We start from the raw sequence: 27,434 nt of genomic DNA on the forward strand, positions 1-27,434 counted from the left end.
TTACTGATTTGCGTCAAAGTAAAGATATTTAATTATTTTTAGCTCTTTTGCAGTAGCCGTGATACGGGATTTTAGAATTTATGTATTGTCAATTATTTGCTAAACCAATATTGTTTGTATTATATATAGAAGCTACTGATGATCACACGTTTACATTTTGTTATAATATGTATACATTGCTTGCAAATCATGTACGGTGTGGAGTGGGATGCCCTCGACCCTCAAACACCTATTTACAAGGATAATAAAATATATCGACCGAATTTTTTTTAGTTTGCACTATATATATCTAGTTTCGCTCTATATTTCGTTTCTTAACTGTGGGTCCATATTATGAATGTCTTAACTTCGTGATGTTTATATTGATTGTAATGAAAATGAATAATAATATTCTGCGTTGTCATTAGAATTTAAGCAGTCATCAAATACGATTATCCTTTTTACATAGATATACAACTAAAGAGGAACCAAAAACAAATTTAAACCAGACTTTTTTTCCGTTAATGTGTTGTTTTCCGGAGATGAACTAAAAATGCCATCCAAAAATGAGCACATAATTTTCCAATTCTCTCAATTTGCAACAAACATTTAGCAAACTATCATTTCCCCATTTTTATAAAAAGTAAAATGAATTATTATCTTAATACAAAAGTAGCAGCATGTTAAATAATTCGTTCTAATAGTTGAATGTTGAAGTTAGCACAGATTCCATTGTGTTCTTTTATTATTTATATTATTCATTTTTATAATGAAATAATAAAACCACTTGTATTCATGATGCATTCTAAAAAGGTTCAAATAAAAAATATTATTGATATCAGGCGTAAAATCTAGAGGATTCTTAATAATCTTGTCTTGACATAACTAATCATTTAAAATAACACAAACAAAAAATGTATTGGTAATTGATATAGCTCATTGATTCACAATTGATACATTGGTAACGATTTAATTGCATTTGAGTTCACAATTCGACTTATGTGACGGCTCGGGTTTTCAAGCACTATAAAACGCATTGACGCAAACTTTGCATATAAATGTCCAATATAAGAGGATTATCTGCGTCTGTCGGTCGTCAAATGCAAATTACGTCGATTATACAATAGTTGAACATCAAGGCTGTTGGTGGGAAGATGCAGTTAAACGTTCACAATGAAAAGTCTAATATTTACATGGATATTCTTGCATTTAATAGCTTTTATCCAAGCAGAAGGTAAGACACACACTGTTTGCTTTTATTTGCTCTTATATCTTTTAGTTATTACTTATTTATTAGAAATTGAATCTTATTAAAACATAATGTTGTTTGTTAGTCAAGAACTCATTAATTGATGGACAGATAATTGAGTGGATGCTCTTATGTGACTGTTACTGTTTGGATAATTAAACATTGATAATGCAAATTATTAATTATCTTAATACTAGTAGTAGTTTCTTTAATATTGACAGACATGCGTCTGGTACTTTCCTTCAACGTTGTTGGACAAGATAAAAATTACCGCGCATCTCAAGAAATTCTTCTGCTCAGCAACAGCGCAGATTGGTTGCAAATCATGTGCACTGTTGTCAATGGTCCGGTTCACAGACAGGTTGATGCGATATCGATATATAGGCTGTCGGCAAACGACACTTTCAAATTAGTGGCTACAATTCAATCATACGAATCCGATGCAGAAGATTACCGGGAACCATCCTCGATAAGTCACGACATTCCCGGTATCAAAGCAGTTGGCTCATTGAAGGACGAAATCGAGTATCTTGAGGTCTCTATACCTGTGTCGGAACTGACTTGCGAGTTTTCTTCAATGTACAAATGTTCGGTGTCGTATTCGATTAAAGACGGCTCACATGAAACTAAAGGAACAACATCTATCACAAGGAACCTAAAACTTGCAGGTACCTTTTTAAACATTTAATAATTGTTTTGTATTTTAACAGATTGTTTTATTAATCATGGACACATTTATTGTGATATGTGCATGAGTTTGACATTCGAGGCTCCGAGCTGCAGAAATAGATAATACATGTAGTGTGTTCAGATGCTCGAAAATGATCGGATCACACATGTTAATTAATATATGTAAGCTTAAACTAACTTCGAAAACCTGCAGCTTGAACCAAACGTTTGCATTTAGAAAACAACAACATCTGGGACCGACCCTTAAATGTTATATATGTAAAGATTGTTTAAAACAATATTCACATATTGCTTAATTTTAAACGATGGTAAAACATTTTGAGAGAAAATGTTGACCTTGTGTTAATACCGAAATGTTAAAAACATACATAGTTCCTGCTTTCAAAGACATAATAACACGCAATTGCATAATAAAACGTATGTTTTACTGAAGTGATGTATAAACATTTTGCAGCCAATCCGTCGACACTGTCCTTGACTGTGACACATGATGGCGACGTTGCCGTCTCAAGCATAAAGCATTCGTTACATGGGGATTATGCAGCCTTACATACTGGAGACGTCATACAACTAAAGTGTAGGGCAAATATTGGCACTCGAACGTTCGCAGCTATTCGATGGAAGAAGAATACGAGTTTTGCCCAAGGAGCGTTGTTGCCTTACATACCGGGAGACGCTCAACTTACGAAAGGATTTGCGGGGCTTATCAATGGATCCACTTGCCTTTACGAGAAAACAGACATAATTAAATACACGATAACTGATGAAGACTCTGCTCGTCCTCCATCTCATCCTCTGAAGTTCCAATGTTATGTGTTTATACCAAGTCCTTTTTGGGAAACACCAGAGTCGTCGAGGAAGAGCGAATTTGTTTCAGTCCGTTAGTAACACGTTATGTTACATATAAATACATAAACACTTAAAAATAAAGAGAAATATTTATGTTTTCGCTTTTGTTTGGTAGTATTGCGTCACATAAATATTAATTTTAAGGATGCAATCGTGTTAACCATCTTGATCATACGTTGAATTACGATATTAAGTGGTAGCATTATTGGTCATGCTAAAGGGGTTGTATTTACTGTAGTATTCATGTTTAAGTACAAACATTTACAAGCCGTGCTTATAAATCTGCATATAATGAAACAGATAACATCGCTGTTTGTGTATCGTTAAACGCGCCATTCATGCGTTCATGTCGAATATGTACTTGTTAAATGCAAATATGTTGTTGGCTTGTAGACCCCATGACTTCTGCTCAGATAACAACAGCAACAACAACATCAATGAACTCATCCGTTGAACAGGTTTCGCATGTACATGGTAAGAATTTGATTTCAAATAAGAAATGAATTTTCTGTTAAAATGCATGTGGCAGGTATGTGTTCTTTACTGCGGTAATAACAAGTAATTTGGATCCCAATGAACTTATTAAGTATGCGATTGATTCTACAGCTAATGAAATAGGTCATCGTGTAACACATTGAAAAGCGCCCAACATAAATAAACGTATAGACATAAAAACTAAAGTTAATAACCCCGCGATCTCAAACATTGCCAAGAATAATCGACTTAACATATGTGTGTCAATCATTTAATCAACATAATTTATATCGAATTGCAATAATAAATTACATAAAAATATGAGAATAAATTTTAAAAAGATGACCGTTGCACACTTAATGAATAAAACCAGAGTAACATGTTTGTTCTAACCGTTAAGATGATCACCAAACTCTGACACTTGGGTTTTCTTTATTTTAACACTCACTTATATGTAATCTATATGTATTTGCAAATGAAACATTGGATATGATATGGGTAAAGGGTCAATTATACATGAACAAGAACAGTGCAAACGTTCACTATCATGTTAGCTTATAAATTGTTATTGACGGTTAAATTTGACGTTCTTGTAATTGTGTACGCATATTTAACATGTTGGCTTATTAAAGTGTGTATGCACGATTTTTATATGACTGTGTTAAATTGTAATATATTAATGGAAATATGTAGCAATAACAAAAAATAGGCAAGAAAAAGTATACATTGAATAAGAATTTAACAAAATGCATTAAAGACAAATTAGCGACCCGAGCCGAGTGTGACCAAGGTATTTCGTTCATATTTTTCTACAATAACCGAAGCATCCGTAAAACAAAATTTTGTCTTTGTGGCGTTAGAACGAATCTGCACTAAAACTAAATTAAGATTCGCATCGTACATGCATGCTGGCGAATTCGACTGTACAGACATTTTCGATTTCAGAATTAAATATCTGGCTAATTATGTATAATAAGTTTTTGTACACATTTTATATACATTTATAAATATTTGACAAAATCGTGCAAACACACTTTAATAACTTAATTGCGCGTGTTATGCTTCTAGCGAACAAGACATCAGAACAAACGGTGACGTTTTATATTGGGATAGTGATAGGTTTGTTGGCAGCGTTAACGACGATACTAGCTGCCTTACTTCTGATGAGAAAGTACAAGATACGATGCATAATGTTGTGCGAACATAGGGAAACAGGTAATGTGAATATGCCTTTTAACATTAAAGTATCTAAATATACCTGATATATTTATTATACGTGTATACCAGTCTTTTGTTTAAATCGTTTTTTTTCGTTTAATGTCGTATATCTGTATTTATGTATTGTATATACAATTGGTAATTGTCAGTAAATATTAGCGGAAGTTATAAAGAATGTATAGCCTGAAATTATTTTTTTTATCCTGTATATCACGCAATCCAATTCTATTTTTTCACTGAGCATTAATTTACAATCTCTGAACTTCGTATGATTTCAGGTAAAGTTAACACGTAAGTATTTCAGCTTGTTGTCATTCAATCCATGCATTTAAATTGGTATTGTCTATTCTTGCAATCTGCTAATTGATTAATTTTAATCACAACCTATTAAACAGTGTGCTGTCTATTTGTAACCCATTATATAATGTTGACTTCTAGTCCGCTTATCTGGTGATAAATTACCGGTTGGAACTTGTAAATCAAGAATGATTATTATGGGTTTATATAGCAGGTTACCATAATACCGCATCGATGTATATTCCAAGTGTTTTACTATAAATATTTGGACCAACAACATTCTGAGGAACATGTCTTCAAACTTACCAACTGCGTTTGTTGCCACTTGTGTCCGGTTTAACAAAATGTTTTATGTTAATTTTAGATGCAATGTTAAGGCGACTTTGAACCCGGTATACTCTATTTCATCTACATCATCGGAGTCATCCATAACAACAACGGAAACGCTGAGCAATTATGAGAATCTCGGTACGTATTTCTCGTTGAATTAAACATAATGAACTCATTAATCTTATCAGCATGTATAATAAGGCAATGAATTCTGCTATGTTATCAACGTCGGTTTTGTAAATTTCAGTTTAGATATATTTTATTATGACGAATGTCACGGAAAAGATGGTAAACATATATACACACGACGTTACCCGAGAAAAAGCAGTATATGGCGTCTTTGGAAAGAATATGTAAATGTTCTATTTCTGGGGATCGACCTTTCGGTCGCAAGGCGGATGCAATGTTTCTTACAACATGCACTTCTTCGCTCTGTGCAGGAATTTTAAGAATCAATTACATTTTGATCACTATTAACTGTAATAATATTTGATTTACGTTAAAAAAGAATATTAATCGCAACTGCATTTATATAAAAATTCTTTGAACCACGCTAAGGTATTCCATGTCATTATAAAATCATTTGAAATCTCATAGTTGCATAAAGTTGAATCGTATGTTAAAGATCAAATTTGCAATATTGGTTTGATCTTTTTTAACCCTTTGTAAAGCTGTCTATTCATGCATGGAAGCTGAAATAAATGAATGAACCGAATTAATGCTTGGCGAAACAATTAAGCCGTCCATAGTTGTGCAAGACGTGACACGTTTGGTTATTAATTTTCATGTTTAATTTTGCAAAAGACATACTTTTTTTGGTTGTTTGCGCGTATGCTTTGGTCAAGACAAATAATATCTGAACCATTATCATTATTCGCGAAAATATCATCGTGTCAATTTTACACAGCCGAACATGTGAATGGGTATTATCTAAGCACTGACTGCATGGATAATAAAATGACTTACCTTTTATTAGAACCTAAGCTGGGGATGTAATTTTATTATCTGAATACATTTAGTGTCTTTTTTACAATGACATAATAAATCTATGAACTTGTTTTTTTTTCAGATGACGAAAGGTAAGTTTACGACCTCTTGTTTTGTTTATAATTGAATAGAACAGGGAAAATAATATCGGGTAGCAATGAGCAATGTACGGTGAACATCACATTACATTACGTTGTACAAGGTATCCCGTTGTGTGTAATATTAATAAAAGTATTTAAATGATTAAAATCTTCAGTATATTTATTGCTAACCTTACTTATATCGGATACTGATTACGTCCCTTTATCAAGAATATTATTGTTAATGACTTCTCTACATGTATGTATTTACGAAGCATATGCGATAATATATATCAATCATATCAGTAAGAACGCAAACATATAGTAAAGGTTTTCTATTTTTTATTTAGAGATGGCTAAGCGATGAAATTAAATAGCATTAAACTTTCATCGGCCATATTTTTCAGCACGTGTCAGATTTATGAAACGCTTCACGAGTATCACGAAATCGACGACCTCGAGGAGTAGTGAGCAACTAATATAAACGGTTTAATTTGGAGAAGAATCAACGAATAGAAAAACATGAAAAGCTCCGTCGTTCAATATAGTTGTCCAAGTAATTGAAGTGCAAAGATTATAACCTGCAACTATGTGTTATATTTGTAAATGAAATGCAATCGCATGCTTGGTTCAACTGAATCTTTGCCAAGTATTTTCTGACCTTTTGATAAGCAATATTGGTGTAATGATTCACATTCACATAATACTAAACGTTATGAAAACAGATGGTAATGTTTAATAGTTAAGTTAAACTTATTTCCAACTAAAAACAAACGCTCATACATGTATCAAGCATTTCGGAAATATGTCTCACCGTAGCGGTTTTATTAAAGATCAAGTTATGCATTAGACAATACTACAAAACTAATGTTTGAGAATTATATTTGGTTATTTGAAATTACTTTAAGTATTATAGTTGCTGTTAGATTTATGTCTGAGAGTTTCGTTTCACTAAGCGCACGATTTCTATCGATTTTATTTTAGTAAATATATCACATCGTTTGCAATATTTACGTTAAGTTAGTTTAACCCTATTTATTTTAACTCGATATCATTGAAAGCCTAAGACTTATATCAACGCTCTCGAGTCCGCTTCCTGGGTATAGAACAAGTACTTGTTGTCTAAAGAACGCTCCCACGGTGCGGATGGAACCCGTGCTGTCCCGGTCGCTAGGCGGACACCATTTCCATTACACCTCGGCGACATATGCACGGTTAGCTCGCCGTTATAAATACAAACTGGCCTTTATGTATTACTCGACAAAAATACTACTACTCTGAGTATTAACATTGTAAATTGGTTTCGAACAACACGATTGATTGGTAATCTGGCGTCTTTTTATCACACACGGTATGAATGTACATCATTATCGGGTGAGAGTGTCAATCAATCCCAATACAAAATTCTTGACTATACAATAAACTTCGGGGAAATTCTGGTACTCGATATTTACTGACATAAGTTATTACATAATGGACAGTCCCTTACGGTAACACCAGCAGCTAATCGAAATTGAGTAATCATGTTATGTTTTTTTAATTATATTAGAAGAAATTAGTATTCATTTGATGGCGTTATTTTGTCTATTTACTTAAATGAGTTGCGTTGCAGTAGATTTTGCAAATGTGTTCACAAAAACACGCACGCAAACTGAAATTTATTTCAGATAGTCGGATCAAAGTTCATGAGTTTGTGCCCCTGTTCATTTGTTCATAGTTATCATAATTTGGTATTCAGACGCTCTTCGCAGTACATATATTCTGCTGTTTGGATAAAACATGTGTATGATCTTTCTTACAACTTGATTGATTCACAATTACTTGAGATACATCGCTAACATCGTTTATTATATATTTTATAGATGGACCACGTGTATGTATGTACTTATCACGTATCTTAATAAAACCCTATCCCATAAACGTTTTAATAGATTTATAATACTGACGACCTTAGTAAGCTGAAGGTATGTTTTGGTATTCATGTCGACATATGTGCACTGGCTTTGGATCATTTTAATAGAGCGTTTGGTTTGCGATGAATTATTGCTATGTGTGAGGTTTTGCCAGCCCTCAAATCATTCTAAACCTCAAATGGTATGCGTTGATCGTTCCAGAACGCTGTTCATAGTTTAAATAATTGATTTGTTCAGCTTGTGTTGCGTTGTAAAAGTATTGGCAATTACAAGCATTTATCTGTAGGGAAAGAGTTTCTGGATTTTCATTGTTTTCTTTATAAGAAATAAAACGAAGAATTAATGATAAAAACAATAACATGTTGGTGTATGCGAATGTATTGAGCATATGAAACTATTTAAAATGGGGTTTGGAAACATGTACAGGCATTACCCATGATTTAACAACTTGTACTTCTATTATAGAATTATCATACTGCCTATACATGTACGTAAAGTTCCTTATTTGGATTGTAAATTTGCACTATGACAGCCGTTTGTACATCGATTCATGTAATCACTTTGATCACTCACTAATTGATTTTGCGCATACGGTTTAAGGCTGATGTTTTCGAATACGGATTACGGACGAAGGTGTTTAAGTGCTTTATGATTGATAGATTTTCTACAGACGCGGATTTGGATGAATACAAAACTCACATACAACTGTCAAAATCATTGTTTCAAACCTTGACCTTGCAATGATATCATTCAATAATAAATGTCAAGTGCTGACGTTAGTCACATATATAGTTATGTTCGTGACATTTTGAGATTTTTCCTAGCAACCTCCCAGCTAAATGATAGAAGGCAAAATCGGTCAGTTTAGTAAGAGGTTTAATATCACAAATATTACTGCATTGTTAGTCAGTACCATGACATCGTTTTACAATGTAGTCGAACAAAATCTGGATTTTTACTTTTTAAACATGGTGCAATAAATGGACGTTTATACCTGGGGTTGACTGTCAGTTTTTTTAAATACATATTTGCAATGCTTAAGCAATTTTAAACATAAGGGCAACTGTTTCAATGCTCCCCATTTGTCATTTATTTTCTGGACAAACAATATTCGGAATGAGCACTGCTTAGGTACACTCCCAACGATTCAATAAGAAATGTTTTATATTAATTTCGAAGTAAAGGTTGTTTGTTTCGACTCAAGAAGTCTCTGTACTATGTATTGTTGTATTCTAGTAACGTTAATTAACAAAGAAAAAACACATCGGTAAACATTATATTGCAAATGAACACAATTTTAGTTGAGTATGGATTATTGCGCAAAACAAAAAAGCTCCTATTTCCATAATTGTTATGCCTGACTTGAACACTGTGGATGTTGCCCATGTATTGATTGTTAAACTAACTCGGTAACACCTGTTGCTGGCATGCACGCGCGGAGTAAATTACAGAATCAACATACACTATTTTAACTTAATAGAAAGTAGTTGGTGTTCACTACATGATTTGAACAATTAAATGAAATATTCTGAGTGAGATAGCACGAGTTATTATAAACAGAATATAACGTTTTAAAATATTGTTTTCAATACGTTATCTCTTATGTGTATATTTAAAGCTTACTACACAAAAAGATGTTCATTTTCGCAAAACTATCGTAAATATGTTTCATTTTATTTTACTTGTAGTATATATAACAAGTGGTTGTCATTCACACGTGATATTATTACGTTTATTTTATTATGAACATTTACCGCAACATGATTCAACATACATGTAGGCTACACAGACATTTAATGATTATATTCATTATATATTTGTAAATGTTATCTACTGAGAGCAACCAATATACGTATTACATGTGTATGTCCTGTATACATGTGATCCGTAGATGTGCATAATTAATATCATCATATGGCCTTCAACGTCGCTAATTATTTATATTGGTTAGAACATAAATGCGCTTGCAAAAGATGTCTATGTGAAAATATCCGCGCAAAGAAATGACTGGCCCCGACTATGACTACCAGTCGTAATTGCAAACCCAGCGATGAAACGCGTAATCAGCTCACATATTGATATTTAATAGTTGCTGAATATTCTAATTTGTATTTCCCATTTTTATTATGGAAATAAATATTTAAGAATAATTCTCAAAAACTATCACCACTTTCATTAAAGAAGAAAAGATTACAATCCAATAATCCGACAGACTCAATCAAAAATTTACACCGAAGTATTCTTGTCAAAACAATCAAAACAGTCTGCTGGTGATGATTGAAATATAATTAATGAACAAAATATTTTCAGATATAAAAACACTGCTATGCTTCGACTTATACGTGTATATCGTCATTGTAAAGTTGAATGACTTTATTGATTGAAGAATACGAATGAACAAACAACTTCTGTTGACTATTTACAAAGTATTTTGAGAGATCACTTGATAAATGATCTCAGTCTAAACAGAAAGTTCAATAATAATCCACATTCGTTTAACTGTAAGTGTATTGTGAACAAAATGCTGCAATTAAGCATGACTAAATGAATTATACTCAAAAAAGTATCGTGTTCCATTCGTTGTTTCAAATAGCATAACAATGTTATAAAGCATTTAATAGTAATTAATAAACATATATTTAGATAAAACAAGTTTCCTTAGCATTTGAAAGTAAGTGTTACGCGTCAAAAGCATGTATAGCAAAGCAAAAAAATGAATGCTTATCAGTGGGCTATTCTTCCTTAAAATGTTAGAAAAATTAATCTGTCCATAAAAATGTAGCAGGAAGTAGGTTATTTACAAAGTTACAACAATACAATTGCAATATACATATTCAAACAGGTATAACATATCAATAAATCTATTGTTTACATCCTTCAACAATCAAAGTAGATGTTTACATCCTTAAAAAAGCAAAGCAGAATAGACAAGTGTTTCAGACCTGTACTAATGAAAAGATGATATGGGTGTTTAGTAGTTAAAACGAAAGTACATTATGCTAGGCTGTGATTAAATTGTATTGTGTCCGCGAAGCTGACACGGATTCGATACTAAGTTGAACTCGATTATTTTATCTACAAATCCACATAATATGAGTACGCTTTCCAAAGGCCTTAAAATGACCAGGTTGACGATGTTTGTCACATTTGGTTCTGCTGGTACCGTATGAACATCACTCCGAATGACACCGCCAGTGATTGCATAGACGATTTTGATCTGAAGACGTTATGAGATAATATTTGTCATAATGAATACTTACTATGATATTTGGTTCACATAAGTTTAATTTAATTTAAAAAAAAGTATTAACAACATCCCATAACGATTTTAACATAAAATGTTCAAACCAAGAAGAGAAACTTTTTAAGGTCATAAATAATAAACTCTGTTGTTTTTGTAAAATGTCGGAAATGCATTAAATGACAAAACACTAGTGTTTGGTATAATATCATATAATTATAATATCAACATAAAGTTTAATACAAACTATGCCTTCAGTTTAAAACCTCTTAATTGTATTAGTTGGTGGTTCCAAACTACAAATTAAAAGCATTACACACTCTTGATTATTTAATCGAACTCATATATTGATGTAAAATTATCCATACAAAACACGATTCGTATTATATTTGTTCTTATTCACGTGTGTTGATTTGCGTGGTCATAAGTATAGAAACATGTTTTGGATGTTCGAAATTATCATTTTCAAATATAAAAGTGTAAACTCCATCAATATAGTCACCATTTGACGACGAAGAAACATCCCCATTCCTCGTTGCATTTCCCATGGAGGCTGTTGTTGCTGTAAAGCAGATACAATAACGTGTAAACCAATCGCCCTATTTTCATTCCAACATGACCCAAAATTACATCTTACTTAAGGTTTTCTATGGTTATTTTAATTCGCTTTTGCTTAATACGACAACAAACTTTTGTAAATTTATTGTTTCATTCATGAATGTGTAAACACATGCATACATATTAAAACCTATCCACACATATCCTGAGTTTGTTGTATGCATTTTATAGGCACTCACACAATGATTGGATGTTAAGATCAATTTATCTAACGATAACGTTTGTGAAATCATAACGTTCATTTATTGAACATGTTTATCAAGATATATCACAACATATCTTACTTATGATATATTGTCTAGTTGTAGTTTTTGTTGTTGTCGTCGCTATTCTAGTAGTAGTAGTGGCTTTTGGATTGTCTTAAATAAATATTGTTTATAAGTTTATATTGTATTTGCATCGAATAATACCTTATTTAAGCACTTAGAACGCCGCAATGTTAGAAACAAGATTAAATCAATAAAGTACATATTTGTTAAGTGCATTTCAACTTACATAATTATATTAAGTACATTGCAACATAAACTAGATATTTTCTTATCTATCTTGTCTATATAAAAGAAGCCCAAGTGAAACCAATTTACTTCTCTGTAAAGACCACTTAAAATCAAGATTTATTTGCTTACAAACATCAATATAGAAGGTTTGTCTTGCATCTGCCGGTGTTTCAAAAGACACATCCGCTACAAATACAAAGCACTGCAACTCAAGACGGTTATTTGACGTTAACATCGCGTCTTCTTCCGTAATGTTGTAGAACAGACTGCCCGTTTTTTCATAGTCGCACGCTTTGACCAGGTCTGCTTCGCTCTCGATGTACTCCGACTCGTTACCAATAGCCACACTGTTTTTGTTCCACTTGATAGTGCTATCTTTGTGCGTCCCAAGTCTTGCAATGCATGTCAGATTTACTGATTGACCAACCATGAACGCAGCCGGATTGGCTGAAGTGAATCCAACGTCTGTAATTGGCAAACTGGAAGATTCGTTGATAGCCATCATTGTCAGATTTGACGGTGGTGCTGTTAAACGATTAAGATCATGATAACTTAAACGAAACAGGTAATTGCTAATTATAATTTAAAAATGCATTTTATAATTTTAACTACGCAAGTCGAAAAGTAGATATCACATTTTATCAAAATGTAGAATGACGTAATGGTATGTATGATTATAACAACATCCAATATGTCTCATTCGATAGGAAATGCTTGCTACAATACCTGATACTGTTAGACTTCTGATTGCAGAAATGTCTTCAGGCTTATAGTCGTTGTTTACATAAGCCAGAGAGCATTTGTACTTTGTGGTATCCTCACATGATAAATTTGAAACTTTTAGCGATATTCCTAATGTTGGTTTTGTCTCATGAAAGTTACCAATAGGTGTAATATCCGAATCAGATAGTGGTTTGGCTCCAGTTGGGCTCAGACCTGACATATAGGCTAGTCTTTGAATAACTCCGTTCTGATTTATTGTGTTGATACTTAATATGATGAATTGCTTAAAATCAGGAATAGCTGAGACGTTGCAGAGAACATTTAGGCGATCCGTGCTTGTTGTGTCGATTTTCACTGCAGAAACCGGTTGAGACGTATTATCGGCAGACAGTATGCTAAAGTCCACCGACAGAAAATTGTCTGAAACATAAATATACATGCACTTTTGGTGAGTAACACGATATAGGTTTATACATGTTGAAATACTTGTTTGACTGAGCAATTTAGGATTAAGCTGTGTATCAAGATATAATAAAGGCATTGTGATATTTTTTTCTATAATATTTGAGTATTTTATTCACAGCAAGTACCCAATCGGCTTTCCGGTAACGAACAAAACATACAAAACAATATTCAACACAGAAATTATCAAGGCTTAATACATTAATTATGACCGATGACTGAAAAGGTTTGGGTGTACATCGGCTGATAGGCATGCCGAAACGCACACTTATTAAATAATTCATCACTCACACTTACATGTCAATAAACTTAAACCTCAAACGAGCAATGAACAAAAATACTAATAATATGGCAATTTACTAAACGGAAATATATAATCAATCTAACATTATTTATATCGTATGAGATATGATAGTTTGAAATTAGTACAAATGTCAGCTGAATAAGCATACTATGTTTACTAATAATGTGTATATTCTATCAACAAATATAGGTTCATATATGTTGAAATTGTTGTTTTATACGGGTATCACACACATGTGTGTTTCGTTTAAAAAAAAGTGGCATATATGATTGGTAATGTTGCTCCACAGAGATTTCTGCGTATTTCAATAGTCAAACGTAAATAATTTGTTTACGTGTAATTTTTATGTGGCATTACTGCCTAATATAATTGGCATTACTGCCAAATATGATATCAATATTGATACAAATACAAAAGAATAATCCAGAGAGTTTGTGCTTAAGATTTCTTTGAACGCGAACCAAGCTATAATACGCACTGAAAATACTGTAAAATGTTTACCCTATTTTGGGAAAACATTTTTTTTTTATAGAACACGGTACCGTCTAAGAATACAATGTGGTACTTTTTCATGCAAAAAGCTTTAAAAATACCCATGTAAAATGCAGCGTGTTATAACATTACATGTAAAAGACAAATCTGTATTGTATTGAACAGGTCCAAACACGTCCAACAAAATGCTTTTAATGAAGAAGTAAACCTTTATAATTCTATACACAAATACACTGCACGAACACCGGATACAAAAAGGGGAAAAAGGTTTCATGTTGTGAAACGTTTGATTATGTCTTCTGCTTAAGTATTGTGTTGTCAGTGATGTGGAGGGAATGAAATTTAATGTATACATCACGATTTTTAATGTGGATGTTTCGCAAACAGTTTTCGTTAATTGTGTGTCATTCTCGTTATATAAAGTACACACATGTGAACTGATGTGTGATATAGCTTTTTATACACACAATTTACATATGCAAATTCATTTAACCGGATTTAAGAAATGAAATTTACATTTTTTTTAATGTATGTCTTAGTCTAACTAAAGAGAGAGATTGGATTGTGAAAGATGTTTCACATTGGATTTCAGTTCACAAACTGAAGATAAAGAAAACTGACTACTTTTATGGCATCGTTAAACACACTTTTATATGAAATATCTTGTGCAAACTTGAGCATTATGTTTAGGAAATCTTCTTTTGGTTTTGATATTTAATGAGCATCAAATTCCCCAGAAATGATGATGGTTTTGATTCAATGTATATCCTGTTTATTGCACACGTAATAAACACATTGACAAACTCATTAAAAATCAAAGGATTCAACATGAAAAATTACCTTGTTCACCCTGACGTTTAGACATTGTTCACATTTAGATTAACAAAAACAAAATGTAAACAGAAATCAATTTACATAGAATTATATTGATTTGGAACAAAAAAGTAAATATTAGATTCACCTTGCATACTGAGAATGCTCAATATGCTAACTTATGGATGACTGTTAAAACAATTAAATGACATATAATGTTCATTTATTAGTTTAGCATACATGTATGCATTGCTGGCAAAATAGTGTTACAAAGAAGAATGGGCTTAGCTGTTTTCACGGTTATCTCATTCCTGGTTCGACTACTTTATCAAAAGCGTAAACGTATGTCCACCAAGTAATATTTTCTTTGAAAACTAAATTTTGTATGCTTATCAAAATATTAGTTGCCCTTTTCTCAAAAAATCTTTGTTTAATCAATTGCTTTAAATAAAACAGAATAGCACAAGAAAAACATAAGCTTCACAATGCGGGTTAAAGTATTATCAAACCAGTTTATTATAAGCAATTAAAATCAAATAATTTAAATTCAAAATCACAATTTCAAAATATCAATTTGCGAAAGTAATAAACACAATTTAAATGATAAACTAATATGCCAAACCAGATGAGCCGAAAAAAATAAATTGTTGTAAAAAGCTGCCGCATCATCGATATATGCACTTTTAAGTCGATAAATACATAATTGTGTACTTGACAGTTCGTTTCAATAGCGACTTATAAAACTGTGTATGTCGCTTTGAAAACATCGTTGATGTCATGTTTAACTTGATAATGAAAACAGTCATTTACACGGACATTAACGACTACAAAGTCTACCTTGAATATAAACCTTAATAATTATACTGATACACATCATCAACTAAATTTATAACATGGCTTAAATATTCATTGATGCTGTTATTACGAATGAAGTTGCCATTTCTTACATGGAAATGTGGGATTGTACACAGATTTGTAACACACACTTGATTTTACAATCCTTTTTAGGTCACAGACTTTCAGTTGTTATCTGTTCAACAGTTAGATTTTCATATTAAAATACGTATTGTGAAAGCAGAATACTTTAAGTGGAATGTTTGCACAGCTTTGTGTAAATAAAATCTTTAAAAAAAACAGACTACAGTCATTACACAAAAATTCCACAACAAACAATGATTTAACAATAGTTAAAGGGATCTTTTCACGCTTTGGTAAATTGACAAAATTGAAAAAAGTTGTTTCAGATTCGTAAGTTTTCGTTTTAGTTATGATATTTGTGAGGAAACAGTAATACTGAACATTAACCATGCTCTAATATAGCCATTATATGCATCTTTTGACGATTTTAAAACCTAAAAATTATAAAGCGTTGCAACGCGAAACGATTGAATAATTTGGAGAGTTCTGTTTTTGTCGTTAAATTTTGTGAAACTACGAAGATTGCTTATATAAGGTATAAAATACGTCACGAATGTGTACTCGGCGGAATAGCTCAGTAGGCTAAAGCGTTTTTACTTCAGGACTCTGGCAGGACTCCAGGGGTCACTGGTTCAAAACCTGCTCCGGACAATGTTCTTTTCCCTTTTTTAATTTTTTTCTTGATTTTTTACTGGAGCTTTTATGATCCAATGTTTACATTTATCAATATATAGCATTTAATGAATAAGTTAAAAAAATGCCAAAAACTGTGAAAAGGCCCCTTTAAACATTATGATAAAATCAGGGTCAAACAAACAAGAAAATCTCATCAATTATCTTCTTTATGACAACCGAAACGGCACATGAACATAGCATGATTGATGGATTAGATAACGTAGAATAATACCTAAACTTTACAAACAAAACACTATACAGATCCTTCCTTGACAAATAGCAGGACAATTTTGCAAACCTGATAATGTCATTATGTTCCCTTCTGTTGTGATTTTTGTACACGCTGAGATTACAAAACACCATTGACACTCCAAAAAATGTTGAAAACTGTAGTTATATATATTAAATAATTTCGGTTTACGATGAACTGAAACCCTTGTTATTGCAAAAACATGTACTAAAAAGGACGCTTATCGTTAGTTACAACTGTTCGTCCTTTTACTTGGAGACGATGCATGCGCTAAAAGGAAAAAAAACTCTCGTTGCTAGCAGCATATTTGCAGTGGCGTTAAAACGATTATAAACGTAAAACATACAACTCGTTTCCTGTTGCTCAATATACATGTTTACGTGGTCGATTACTTTCAATGTGAAAAATGCGATATATTACCTATTTATTAAAGAAAGTATTAACTTGTTATCAAAGAAAGTATATTTATTGCGATCGGTTAATGAAAAAAACATATCAGAAAAGTCGAAGCTGAATCAAATGAACCACTAAGGTAAAACAACACACATTTTTTTCACCTGTTATTCATTTGAAGAAAAAAACAAATTCATTTTAATAGTCGCTATTGTCCTTTTATGGTGTTAAATTGTTAAACATCTATGGTATTATAAAACGTGTTTATTTATGCAATATATTTTAATACTTGCTTGCTTTTCTCTATAAATAGACATATAAAGTATTCTTATATGTTCAATGAATGCGAACATAAATATTTTAACAGTTCTAAAGAACGGAAATATCAACTTTATGTCAACAATATATGTATCATAGTAATTAAAAATATCTGGTATTTGCAACAATATATGGAAAATTGATATCGATGTTAAATTGTATAAACACAGTATACGCAAATGTTTAATGACAAAGTGAACACATTGAATACCTCTCCTAAGATAGCGGCATTGAACATCGATTGCTATATACATTTTGTTAACGGCGTACGCGGTAGTTTAATTTTACGCAAATTTGTTTTGACTGTAAACATCGGTTGCGCAGTAAGCGTATGCTTTGTCGGATATTCGAATACAAACGTGATGCATATTCAATAAGGAAATGATACCAAGAAATAAAGTATTATTAAGTTTACAAAATTGATAAACAATTTGTAGCCCCTAAATTACACAATAAGAATCGACCATCATCACTATGACCACACACACTTTTCTTATTGCGTAATTGTAACAACAAGCATGAATCTCATTATGGAAAAAAAAACAGTCAATGCTTCTTTATAATTGAAAATGTTTGTGTCGCAAGTAGGACTTGTTTAAAATGGATGGCTTCGCTTTAGCAATTTTTTATTGAATCATCATATATTTAAAACATGCCATCAAAGTATAATGTGTTATATATAAACTGTAATTAATGTACGTTTCATGTTATGCTCAACAAAATAAATTGGAACATTTTTATAATTTTTAATTCTCCAAACAACGGCTTAAGATATAAACTTTTATGTAGTTTTGTTTGAGATAATTTACTTCATAGAATATCTTATGAATTAAAATTATTCATATCACGATGCTCTGATTCGTCTGAACATGTGCGGATGTGGTTGCATCTTGCCACACGTGCATATAGTAATACTTGAATATTATTAATTCCCTTAATGTATTTCTCTGACAATTATGATTTGAAAAAATATAACATTTTGTGTTTTTGGTAAGCAATTGATTAAAAAACATTGATGCACACAAAGCATTTTGCACGCTGGTCAATCGTTAAGCAAAGTATTTGAACACACGCTGGTACCACAACCCATTTATAATACACACATAACGTCGGATAAAACGAATGCGATGCAATCTAAATTTACTACCTACTTATTGTTAAATCTTTATTTTTATTTTTGTGACACGCTGAAATATGTAAAGCACAACATGCAATCACGTGTAGCATAGGGCAATTTGATGAGGCCCGTATTCTGGAATGGGAAAACAACAGCCTTTAAAATACAAGTATATAATGGATTCTCAATAAGATATATTCTTCTAACATTTGACAGAACAATGACCCGCATTGAGCAAACAGGATTGGATGTTTATTTATTTAGTGTATTAGTTAGTATCTTAGTTAATATCCCCCTCTAAAGGCGGAGGGATATAGAATTGTCCTGGTCCGTCCGTACGTCAGTACGTCCGCCCGTCTGTCACAAACAAAATATGTGGCGAGGGATATCAATTAAACGAACTTGCTTGTTAATCTGTTTTCTTGTTTGTTTTTGATAATCCACGAACCATTTGGGTACATTGGGATGAAACCTATATTCTGGAAGGTATTAAAAGTTGAAAGTAAGAAAAAACAATATTATTTTTCAAATAACTTGGTTGATATCCATTTGATTGTTTAGGATTTGAAATACAATTTTAATCATAATCAAAAAATAGACACCGAGAATTAAATTATTTTTAACAGTTTTCTCACTTGTGTGCTAAGTTTTGTTCTTTAAGGCATAAGGCAAAGTCAAAGCTCAATAAAACAAATAAGAACACCCGACGCCCTCGCGTTTTATTTCATTTTAATATCAGCAAAGATCGATCTTGCAAACAGTATGCTATATGTAATAAAAAATAGTTAAAACTACCGCGTACGTTCTTAAAAGGTATTCTGTACTTTAAAATATGTGATTCAGTTCAGATTTAAAAACAAAATACTGATTTCAGTATTATTACATTACAGTGGCGTATAAACAACTAAAAGATTATTATACTTTAAAAAAGTCATTATTGTTTGTAGTGAATGATTGTTTTACATAAACGTCCTAATTGCCTACTATTCACATGCAAACTTGTTTGTAGTATGTAAACGTTTTCCTAAAAATGCAATACTCGTGTTGGATTAGGCTTTTATCGTACACGAACTGTGAAGATAAAATTGTTTTTCATATGTATTTTCCTAGTAATTCCAATTATATTGTACTGCGTTTATATAAACTAATGCATACAACTGATATGCAGTGAATTGATTAAGTCAATCACAATTAATACCGTTGATATGCCCCATTAAGTGTTTTGCAAACGTATTGTTAATTGAATACTTAATCAACCTAATGAAATGATCTCGATATATTTTTTATTGTCATTATATTCAAATCTGCATTTACATAAAAGAATAAATTGGTAAAGTCATGTCAAGAATTACAACAAAAAACAAGTGATGTGCCCCTTTAAATGTATTCGATTATCTTCTTTGTGTTTGGTTTGTATAGACTTATATTTATTTGATCTTGCTACACGTAATTTGTGTTTTCACTTAAATTTAAATCTTCTTTTGAATTGGCATGCATTAAAACATAGGTTGAGGAATGTCAAGAATTACAACTAATACCGTCGACATGCCCCTTTAAATGTTTTGTAAACATCTTTTTTTCAATTGGATGCTGTATTAACCTACTTTTACTGATCTTGCTACACTTAATTTGTGTTTTCATTTACATTTAATTCTACCTTTTCATTGGCATACAGCAATACATGTACTAGTATGTGTTTTGACCTGCACCATGTACATGGTTTCCACTGTGTTTTAAATTGTATTTAATTGCACGCAGTTAAACTGCGGTTGTGAACAAACGACCCTGGTGACCTATGTTTTTCTTTTCATATTTTTATTAAGTTATAGATAATAAAACATTTAATTAAATTTGAAAAACAAAACTAGATACAGGAAGGCATGTAAATATAAAAAAGACATTTATGCATTTTATTAATTTTCATATGTAAACTTATTTTGTTTTTGTTTTAAAATTGATTAATAACATAAATCAATTGATTTATGTTTTTAAAAAACAATCTGAAGTCAAACTAAATATATTTTCTAATTAATATACTTAGCTGTTTATGTTATTGTTCAAGTGCAAATTGAAAAATTAACAACACTGGTGACCCATGATTTTTTTTTATCCACAACATATGGTTCTAGCTAAATGCAAAAATTTATCAAATTCTAGAGATAGAAATATTTTCATTAAAACTTCAGCATACTTCCTTTAAACATTGTTAAACGTTGTTTTTTAGTTCATGCTAGCTTACTAGAAATTGTAGTTAAAAGGTAGAAATGTAAATATACATCGTATTTATTTATCGATTTCGACTTACATAGTCCTACGATTCTTACGATTTTAGCTGAAATGATGTATTCGTAATAAATGTATTAGAGTTATATCGTGTTAATTAACATTAAGTACTAAAGCAATAATAACTTCCTTGGTATTGCACAAAAGCATCTTGCACAAACATTGTCAACAACAAATATGCAACTACCCAGTAGCGCAATCAAATTCATACACTTGTCATATGATTGTATATTCAAGTTTCCTAAAGGGCTTTATAAATGCATATCCATCGATACTTATTTATTTCGTTTCAAATACGTACGTTGGTTAACGTGTTTACATTTGTATATCGGTGTATATAATATTGTAAACAAATAACTTATTATATATGCTGGTCATTACCATACTTTGATTAGGTATTACAAATGAGCATGTGTCCTTTTATTTTTCGATGTTCATATTGTCATTTGTATTTGTTATGTTAGGTTACGACTAAAGTTTGATTACCTAATATCCATAGCAATTCTGATATTTCTCTTTTGTAATACATAACTTCCTCTAATATAATGAAACTAGTTTGCAATTTGAAACAGCATTTCGAGTCCTTTTGTTTACATACCTTCCTGTTTGTATTGACCGTTACGCTACCGCCAGGAAATTAATGTACAAACACTGAACTAACAACTTCCACGTAAGGTAAATGCCTAAAGGGTTATATTGCGTCTAAACATAGAAATTGGTTAAAATAATATTTTTGAGGAATATTTATTCTAAAACATGATGGAACCTTTTTTGAAAATGTGCAGGAGTTTTCTGAGATCAATAATGCATGTGATGATTTTATTTGATTTAATTGAATACATCCTGCTAAATTAAGTAAAAATGCGCCATTTTTTGGTTTACCTTGTGCTACCTGTATTCGGTTCTGATATGAACAAGCTTGCAACGTAGTGAATTTGACGAAATAACAGAACAATGCAGTGAAGGCAATCTTATGCACCTGCCATTATTTTTTACTGATCATCTGCCAGTTTTATGATTCAATTAGGTACTATGATCTCATATCATTATAATCAAACATTATAATCAAAAGGGTTACCAATAGAGAGATTTTATGAAATTAACAATCATTTACATCAACTCTTAAAACTATTTATCACTTGCCATACCCTGTTTTCCCATGTTATATAACCATTACATATATTTTTATTTTACACATGTGTAATATACTGTTCTAGCATTTTCATTGGCTTAGTTATCGTTCGATTGACCAATCGCATTATGTTATTTTGTTGAAATGACTTGGCAACGTCAAATGACGTCATGAAATGTAAAAAACATTCGAGATTTATCATTTTGTCTGCGTACATATTTATTTAATTTTCTCATTTAAAAGCATGTGATAAAAACGATCTAACACTCGTTGTCATTACATACCATATGATAGTAAACTCGTCCCGGACGTTCGTAAGTAAGCTAGCAAAAGGTTCGCTTACTAACAAAATTCCTGAACTCGATTAATAAAATATGGTATGATATGACAACTCGTTCAAGATAATATATGTATGTCTCTTTTAGGATGTGGTTATAATCTTAGCGTGTGTTAAATTTAAGGTTATGATCATACGTGAAGAAAAATATGAGATTGGTGAACGATTTATTTCACGTTCTTTTGTGTATGAAGTGTAAAGCACTCATATACATTATAAAGATTAAAGTAGACGTCTTTTCAAATATTGCCTCATTTTTAAAATGCGTGTGATGAGTTCAAATATACATTTAGGTATCAAAGAACTGTTTTGATCAATCACTGCGTACGGTTATTTGGTAAGTATAGTCATGTGTTCTCAATGAACAAAACATGATCAACGTCACAGTATTGAAATGTTGAATTAGTACACATTTGCACGTCAAAGTATTATTTCGTCGTTACAGTTATTTATATGCCGTTTATCATATTAAAAACAAAACAGATTCATGATTGACTAATGGAGTCACTAAATAGTTGAAATGGGAAGCACATCGGATATTATACTGATTCCTTTTCGAAATACGTGAACACATTTAGTGTATTAATTTGAGTGGAACTCTGTGAAAAAAGGGGGTTTAATGCATGTGCGTAAAGTGTCATTCCGGATTAGACTGTGCAGTCTTATACATGCAATACAAGCAATATGATATTAGACCTGATGAATTTGTAATGCACTTCGTTTGACATGACAATCACATCTTTAATCATCACTATGTATTCAAGTCCGAATATCAATAGTGTACAAAAACTAACAAAACATGTTAGGCCACAACAAATTGATGATGTGTTCTATGGATTTTAGCCAACCAGAAATGGAGCGAGCGAGCGAAATAAAAATAAATTTACTTTTATTCCATTTTTTAAATCGCAGGCGAGCGAAAAGCGAAAAAAATATATTGTATATATAATTGATACTATATTTTAACATAGCACATATATTGATCTAATTTGAGTGCAAAAAAGACTAGTATACATTCTAGTATAATGACTAGTACTATTATATATATTTATAACAATAGCAGTACAGCAAAAAGAGGGAACAATTTTTTAATCAAATCAATTTAAACAAGCAAATTTGTTGAATTGACAATCCCGGCAATATACTTCTGAACACAAAATTTTTCTGGACGGATGGACAACGCCAACGTGCATCATCCTCTTATCCACATATATATTCATACTAAGTTTCAATGAAATCCGTCAAAGCACTTCCAAGATATGGCTCAGGACACACACACAAACATTTTTTCAAGATATAAAGGGCCAAAACTCCGTAATTATCCTATGGTGAACAATGCCATTTTGCGTGCATCATACTCTTATCGATATATATACTCATACCAAGTTTCAATGAAATCCGCCGAAGCACTTCCAAAATATGGCTCCGGACACAAAAGCATTATTTCAGGATACAAAGGGTCATAACTCTGTTATTAACAGATGGTGTACAATGCTATTTGGTGTGCATCATGCTCTTATCCATATATATACTCATACCAAGTTTCAATGAAATCCGCCAAAGCACTTCCAAAATATGGCTCCAGACACAAAAGTGACGGAGGGAAAGACGGATGGACGGACAGACGGACAACGCCAAAAAAATATCCCTCCGCCTATGGCGGGGGGTAAAAACAACATACTTTTCCAAGAAACATGCAATCACGAATGACTAGAACCAGCTTAAATCTTAAGGCAAAACAAATACAATCTGTAGAAATAGAAGTAAAACTGGTAAGGACTAAACACATATTTTTAAAGTTAAAGTATTTGCTGTTTAGTCCAATCAATGATTTTTCATTTTCAATCACAACATGTCAAAATAAATACATCATATGAACATAATTTTCCTTTGGTGTCATTTTCAAACCAAAACAAAGTAGGAATGGTTGAAGGCCTGAATGAGTTCACTTTTGATTGATTGCAACTGGCGAAGCAATTACGTTTCCGTTAACATATTTCGCTGAAACAACGAGGCAGACGGCTAAATTAAACTAAATCATTAAACGAATATGTGCTGAGCACAAATTGTTGCTGCGGGCGCAAAATAAAAATAAAAATAATTTTATTTCGTTTTAAGATTTTTAGGTGCGGGATATCCATCGAACATGTAATCAATTTGTTGTGGCCTTTACGCATATTACATAAACGACACAATCATTTAACTTAAAATTGTGTTGTTGAAAAATGATCAATTTATTAACAGTTATGTTGAAAATAAAGATTGCATACAGCAAATATATCGCTAAAAAGCAAAACATATATTTCTCGTCCGATTAATATGGGGCATGTTATTTGTGCATGTATATTGTCTGGAACGTATCATTAAGGTGATTTTTTCCATACATAACATAGTAATACAATTAATAACTTGTTATCCACAACATAATGTTACCATTTGATATGCTAGTTAAAAGATTGTTTTACAACTCTCTTCTAATGCAAGACGTAAAATATATTAACAATGAATATTTAACAGTTATCACGCTATGGACACATCTAATATTACCAACAAGACATGGTTATTTATTAACGATTAACATGAATATTTAAATTTACCTTGAGCTTGACTATATCCTTGTCTTCCAAATAGAACCAGTGTCCAGAAAAACGTGCAAGATATCATTTTTAAAATAATCAGGTTTAAATTGTAAAAATACTGTAATGTTCAGCAAAGCAAACGCGATAGACACGTTTCAATGTCACCGTTTATTGCACACTTTATTGACAAGACAAAATATGCGCAGTGATGCATGCAGGCCTGCACATCTCACTAGCAATGTTTAAAACTTCCTGTTAGATTTTAAACCAAGTAATCGGATATTAATGCTGATCCACCGGCTGCGATAAGTAAGCCAACGTACACACGTATTCATTTCAAATGAATTCGGAATTTAAAGTAGATGATACATCAAGACGCATGCATTTTATTGCAAATGAGTCTATTAAAGACATGTGTGAATCCGTAGTTGTCCACTACACGATTCTGTTTGCATGGAGAAACGTACATTAGCGCGGAGTTGGCCTTTGTCTATGTCTTTACTACTCATTGCACTAAAAAATGTTGCGAGCTTGGTTAGTCACTTAAAATATGATTAAATGATACACATTATTTACAATAGTGTTGAAAACGTCACGTTATAAAATGTAGTAATGAAGGCATATTATACTGTGAACTTTTCCGTTTCCAAGTTCGTTTTATTATCTTTTGCAAAAATACGTTTTGGAAATCATATGTGTCATAGGCTACAGAAATCAGTACAAACGAGGAAAAATCACATTTTCGTTTTTTGTCATTTTCTAAAAGATGAATGCAAGCATATGTCAAATCCAAAATTTTAGTTTTCTATCTATAATAGTTTTTGAGATATTAAGTTTTGAACACATGCACCCTTTATACGATCTTATAGCTAAATAATGGTTTTCTATATAAATTGACATTGACAACAAACTCTTTTGTAAATACAGTATACATGTATTTACCGTGTAGCATTCACACATAGATTCAATGCATTAGCTACATTGACCATGATTTTTACATTTTATGTGCGAACAAAAGCAATCATTTGAATACAGCGGTTGCTATGGTAACGAATTTACATAAAATACATAAATTTCATTAAAATTGTTTAAATATCAGGAAAAAAACTAAGTATTTACGTTTTTGTCAAATATATGATTAAACTGCTCATAGTCAATGATCTTTATTTCAACATGGTGTTTATTTAATACATAGTAACACAAAGAATCTAAGACAATAGGTTGAGTTAAAGTGCAACATGTCGTTTTTTTAGAAAAGATCCATATATTTTACAGTGTATTGATTTCAATCCCTTTAAGACTTTGCACAAAGTAAACATCATATATGTAATTTAATAGTGCCATACATATATGCTGGTAAAAATGTTATTGTACAGACATTTTGCTGATGGTAACCATGGTTACCATTGCAACAAATAGATAAAATATCCATTTTTACTGTTTTGAACAGCAAAAACACCTAATTTTATTAGTAAATCCTTTCCCATACATAGCAAACACGACAAAGAACAACATTATTTGACCAAACAATTTAACTACAATTTGTTTACGAAACCCACATAGTCAAACCGCCATAAATTAACACAAATAATAACAAGGGCTGTTTGAAAAACATGCATGCCCCCATATGGGCTATCCGTTGTAGTGACAGCCATTGTGTGAATATGTTTTTTGTCACTGTGACCTTGACCTAGTGACCTGAAAATCAATAGGGGTAATCTGCCTGTCATGATCAATGTACCTAAGAAGTTTCATGATCCTAGCCGTAAGTGTTCTTGAGTTATCATCCGGAAACCATTTTACTATTTCGGGTCACCGTGACCTTGACCTTTGACCTAGTGACCTGAAAATCAATAGGGGTCATCTGCGAGTCATGATCAATCTACCTATCAAGTTTCATGATCCTAGGCATAAGCGTTCTTGAGTTATCATCCGGAAACCATTATACTATTTCGGGTCACCATGACCTTGATCTTTGACCTAGTGACCTGAAAATCTATAGGGGTCATCCGCGAGTCATGATCAATGTACCTATGAAGTTTCATGATCCTAGGCATAAGCGTTCTTGAGTTATCATCCGGAAACCATTTTACTATTTCGGGTCACCGTGACCTTGACCTTTGACCTAGTGACCTGAAAATCAATAGGGGTCATCTGCCGGTCATTATCAATCTACTTACGAAGTTTCATGATCCTAGGCATAAGCGTTCTTGAGT

The 27,434-nt window shown here is 31.9% G+C and overlaps 1 protein-coding gene across 4 annotated transcripts in view; it reads right to left on the bottom strand.

The window, feature by feature from the left end:
* Positions 1-9,780: 9,780 nt before the first annotated feature.
* Positions 9,781-27,434, bottom strand: part of LOC127834702 (uncharacterized) — a 39,938-nt gene continuing 22,284 nt past the window's right edge. For 2 of the 4 annotated variants that reach the window (XM_052360727.1, XM_052360726.1), the window contains exons 5-8: positions 13,149-13,565; positions 12,552-12,947; positions 12,210-12,284; positions 11,443-11,869 (exon numbers count right to left, since the gene is read on the bottom strand). In XM_052360727.1, the coding sequence (XP_052216687.1) occupies positions 11,703-11,869; positions 12,210-12,284; positions 12,552-12,947; positions 13,149-13,365 (855 nt within the window). In that variant the 5' untranslated portion in view covers positions 13,366-13,565 and the 3' untranslated portion in view covers positions 11,443-11,702. Of the gene's footprint in view, positions 11,284-11,438; positions 11,870-12,209; positions 12,285-12,551; positions 12,948-13,148; positions 13,566-25,236; positions 25,459-27,434 lie in introns of those variants that run through there. The other 2 variants (XM_052360725.1, XM_052360724.1) reach the window with 2 other exon arrangements.

The sequence above is a fragment of the Dreissena polymorpha genome, chromosome 6 (assembly GCF_020536995.1).
Source record: "Dreissena polymorpha isolate Duluth1 chromosome 6, UMN_Dpol_1.0, whole genome shotgun sequence".
NCBI lineage: Eukaryota > Metazoa > Mollusca > Bivalvia > Myida > Dreissenidae > Dreissena > Dreissena polymorpha.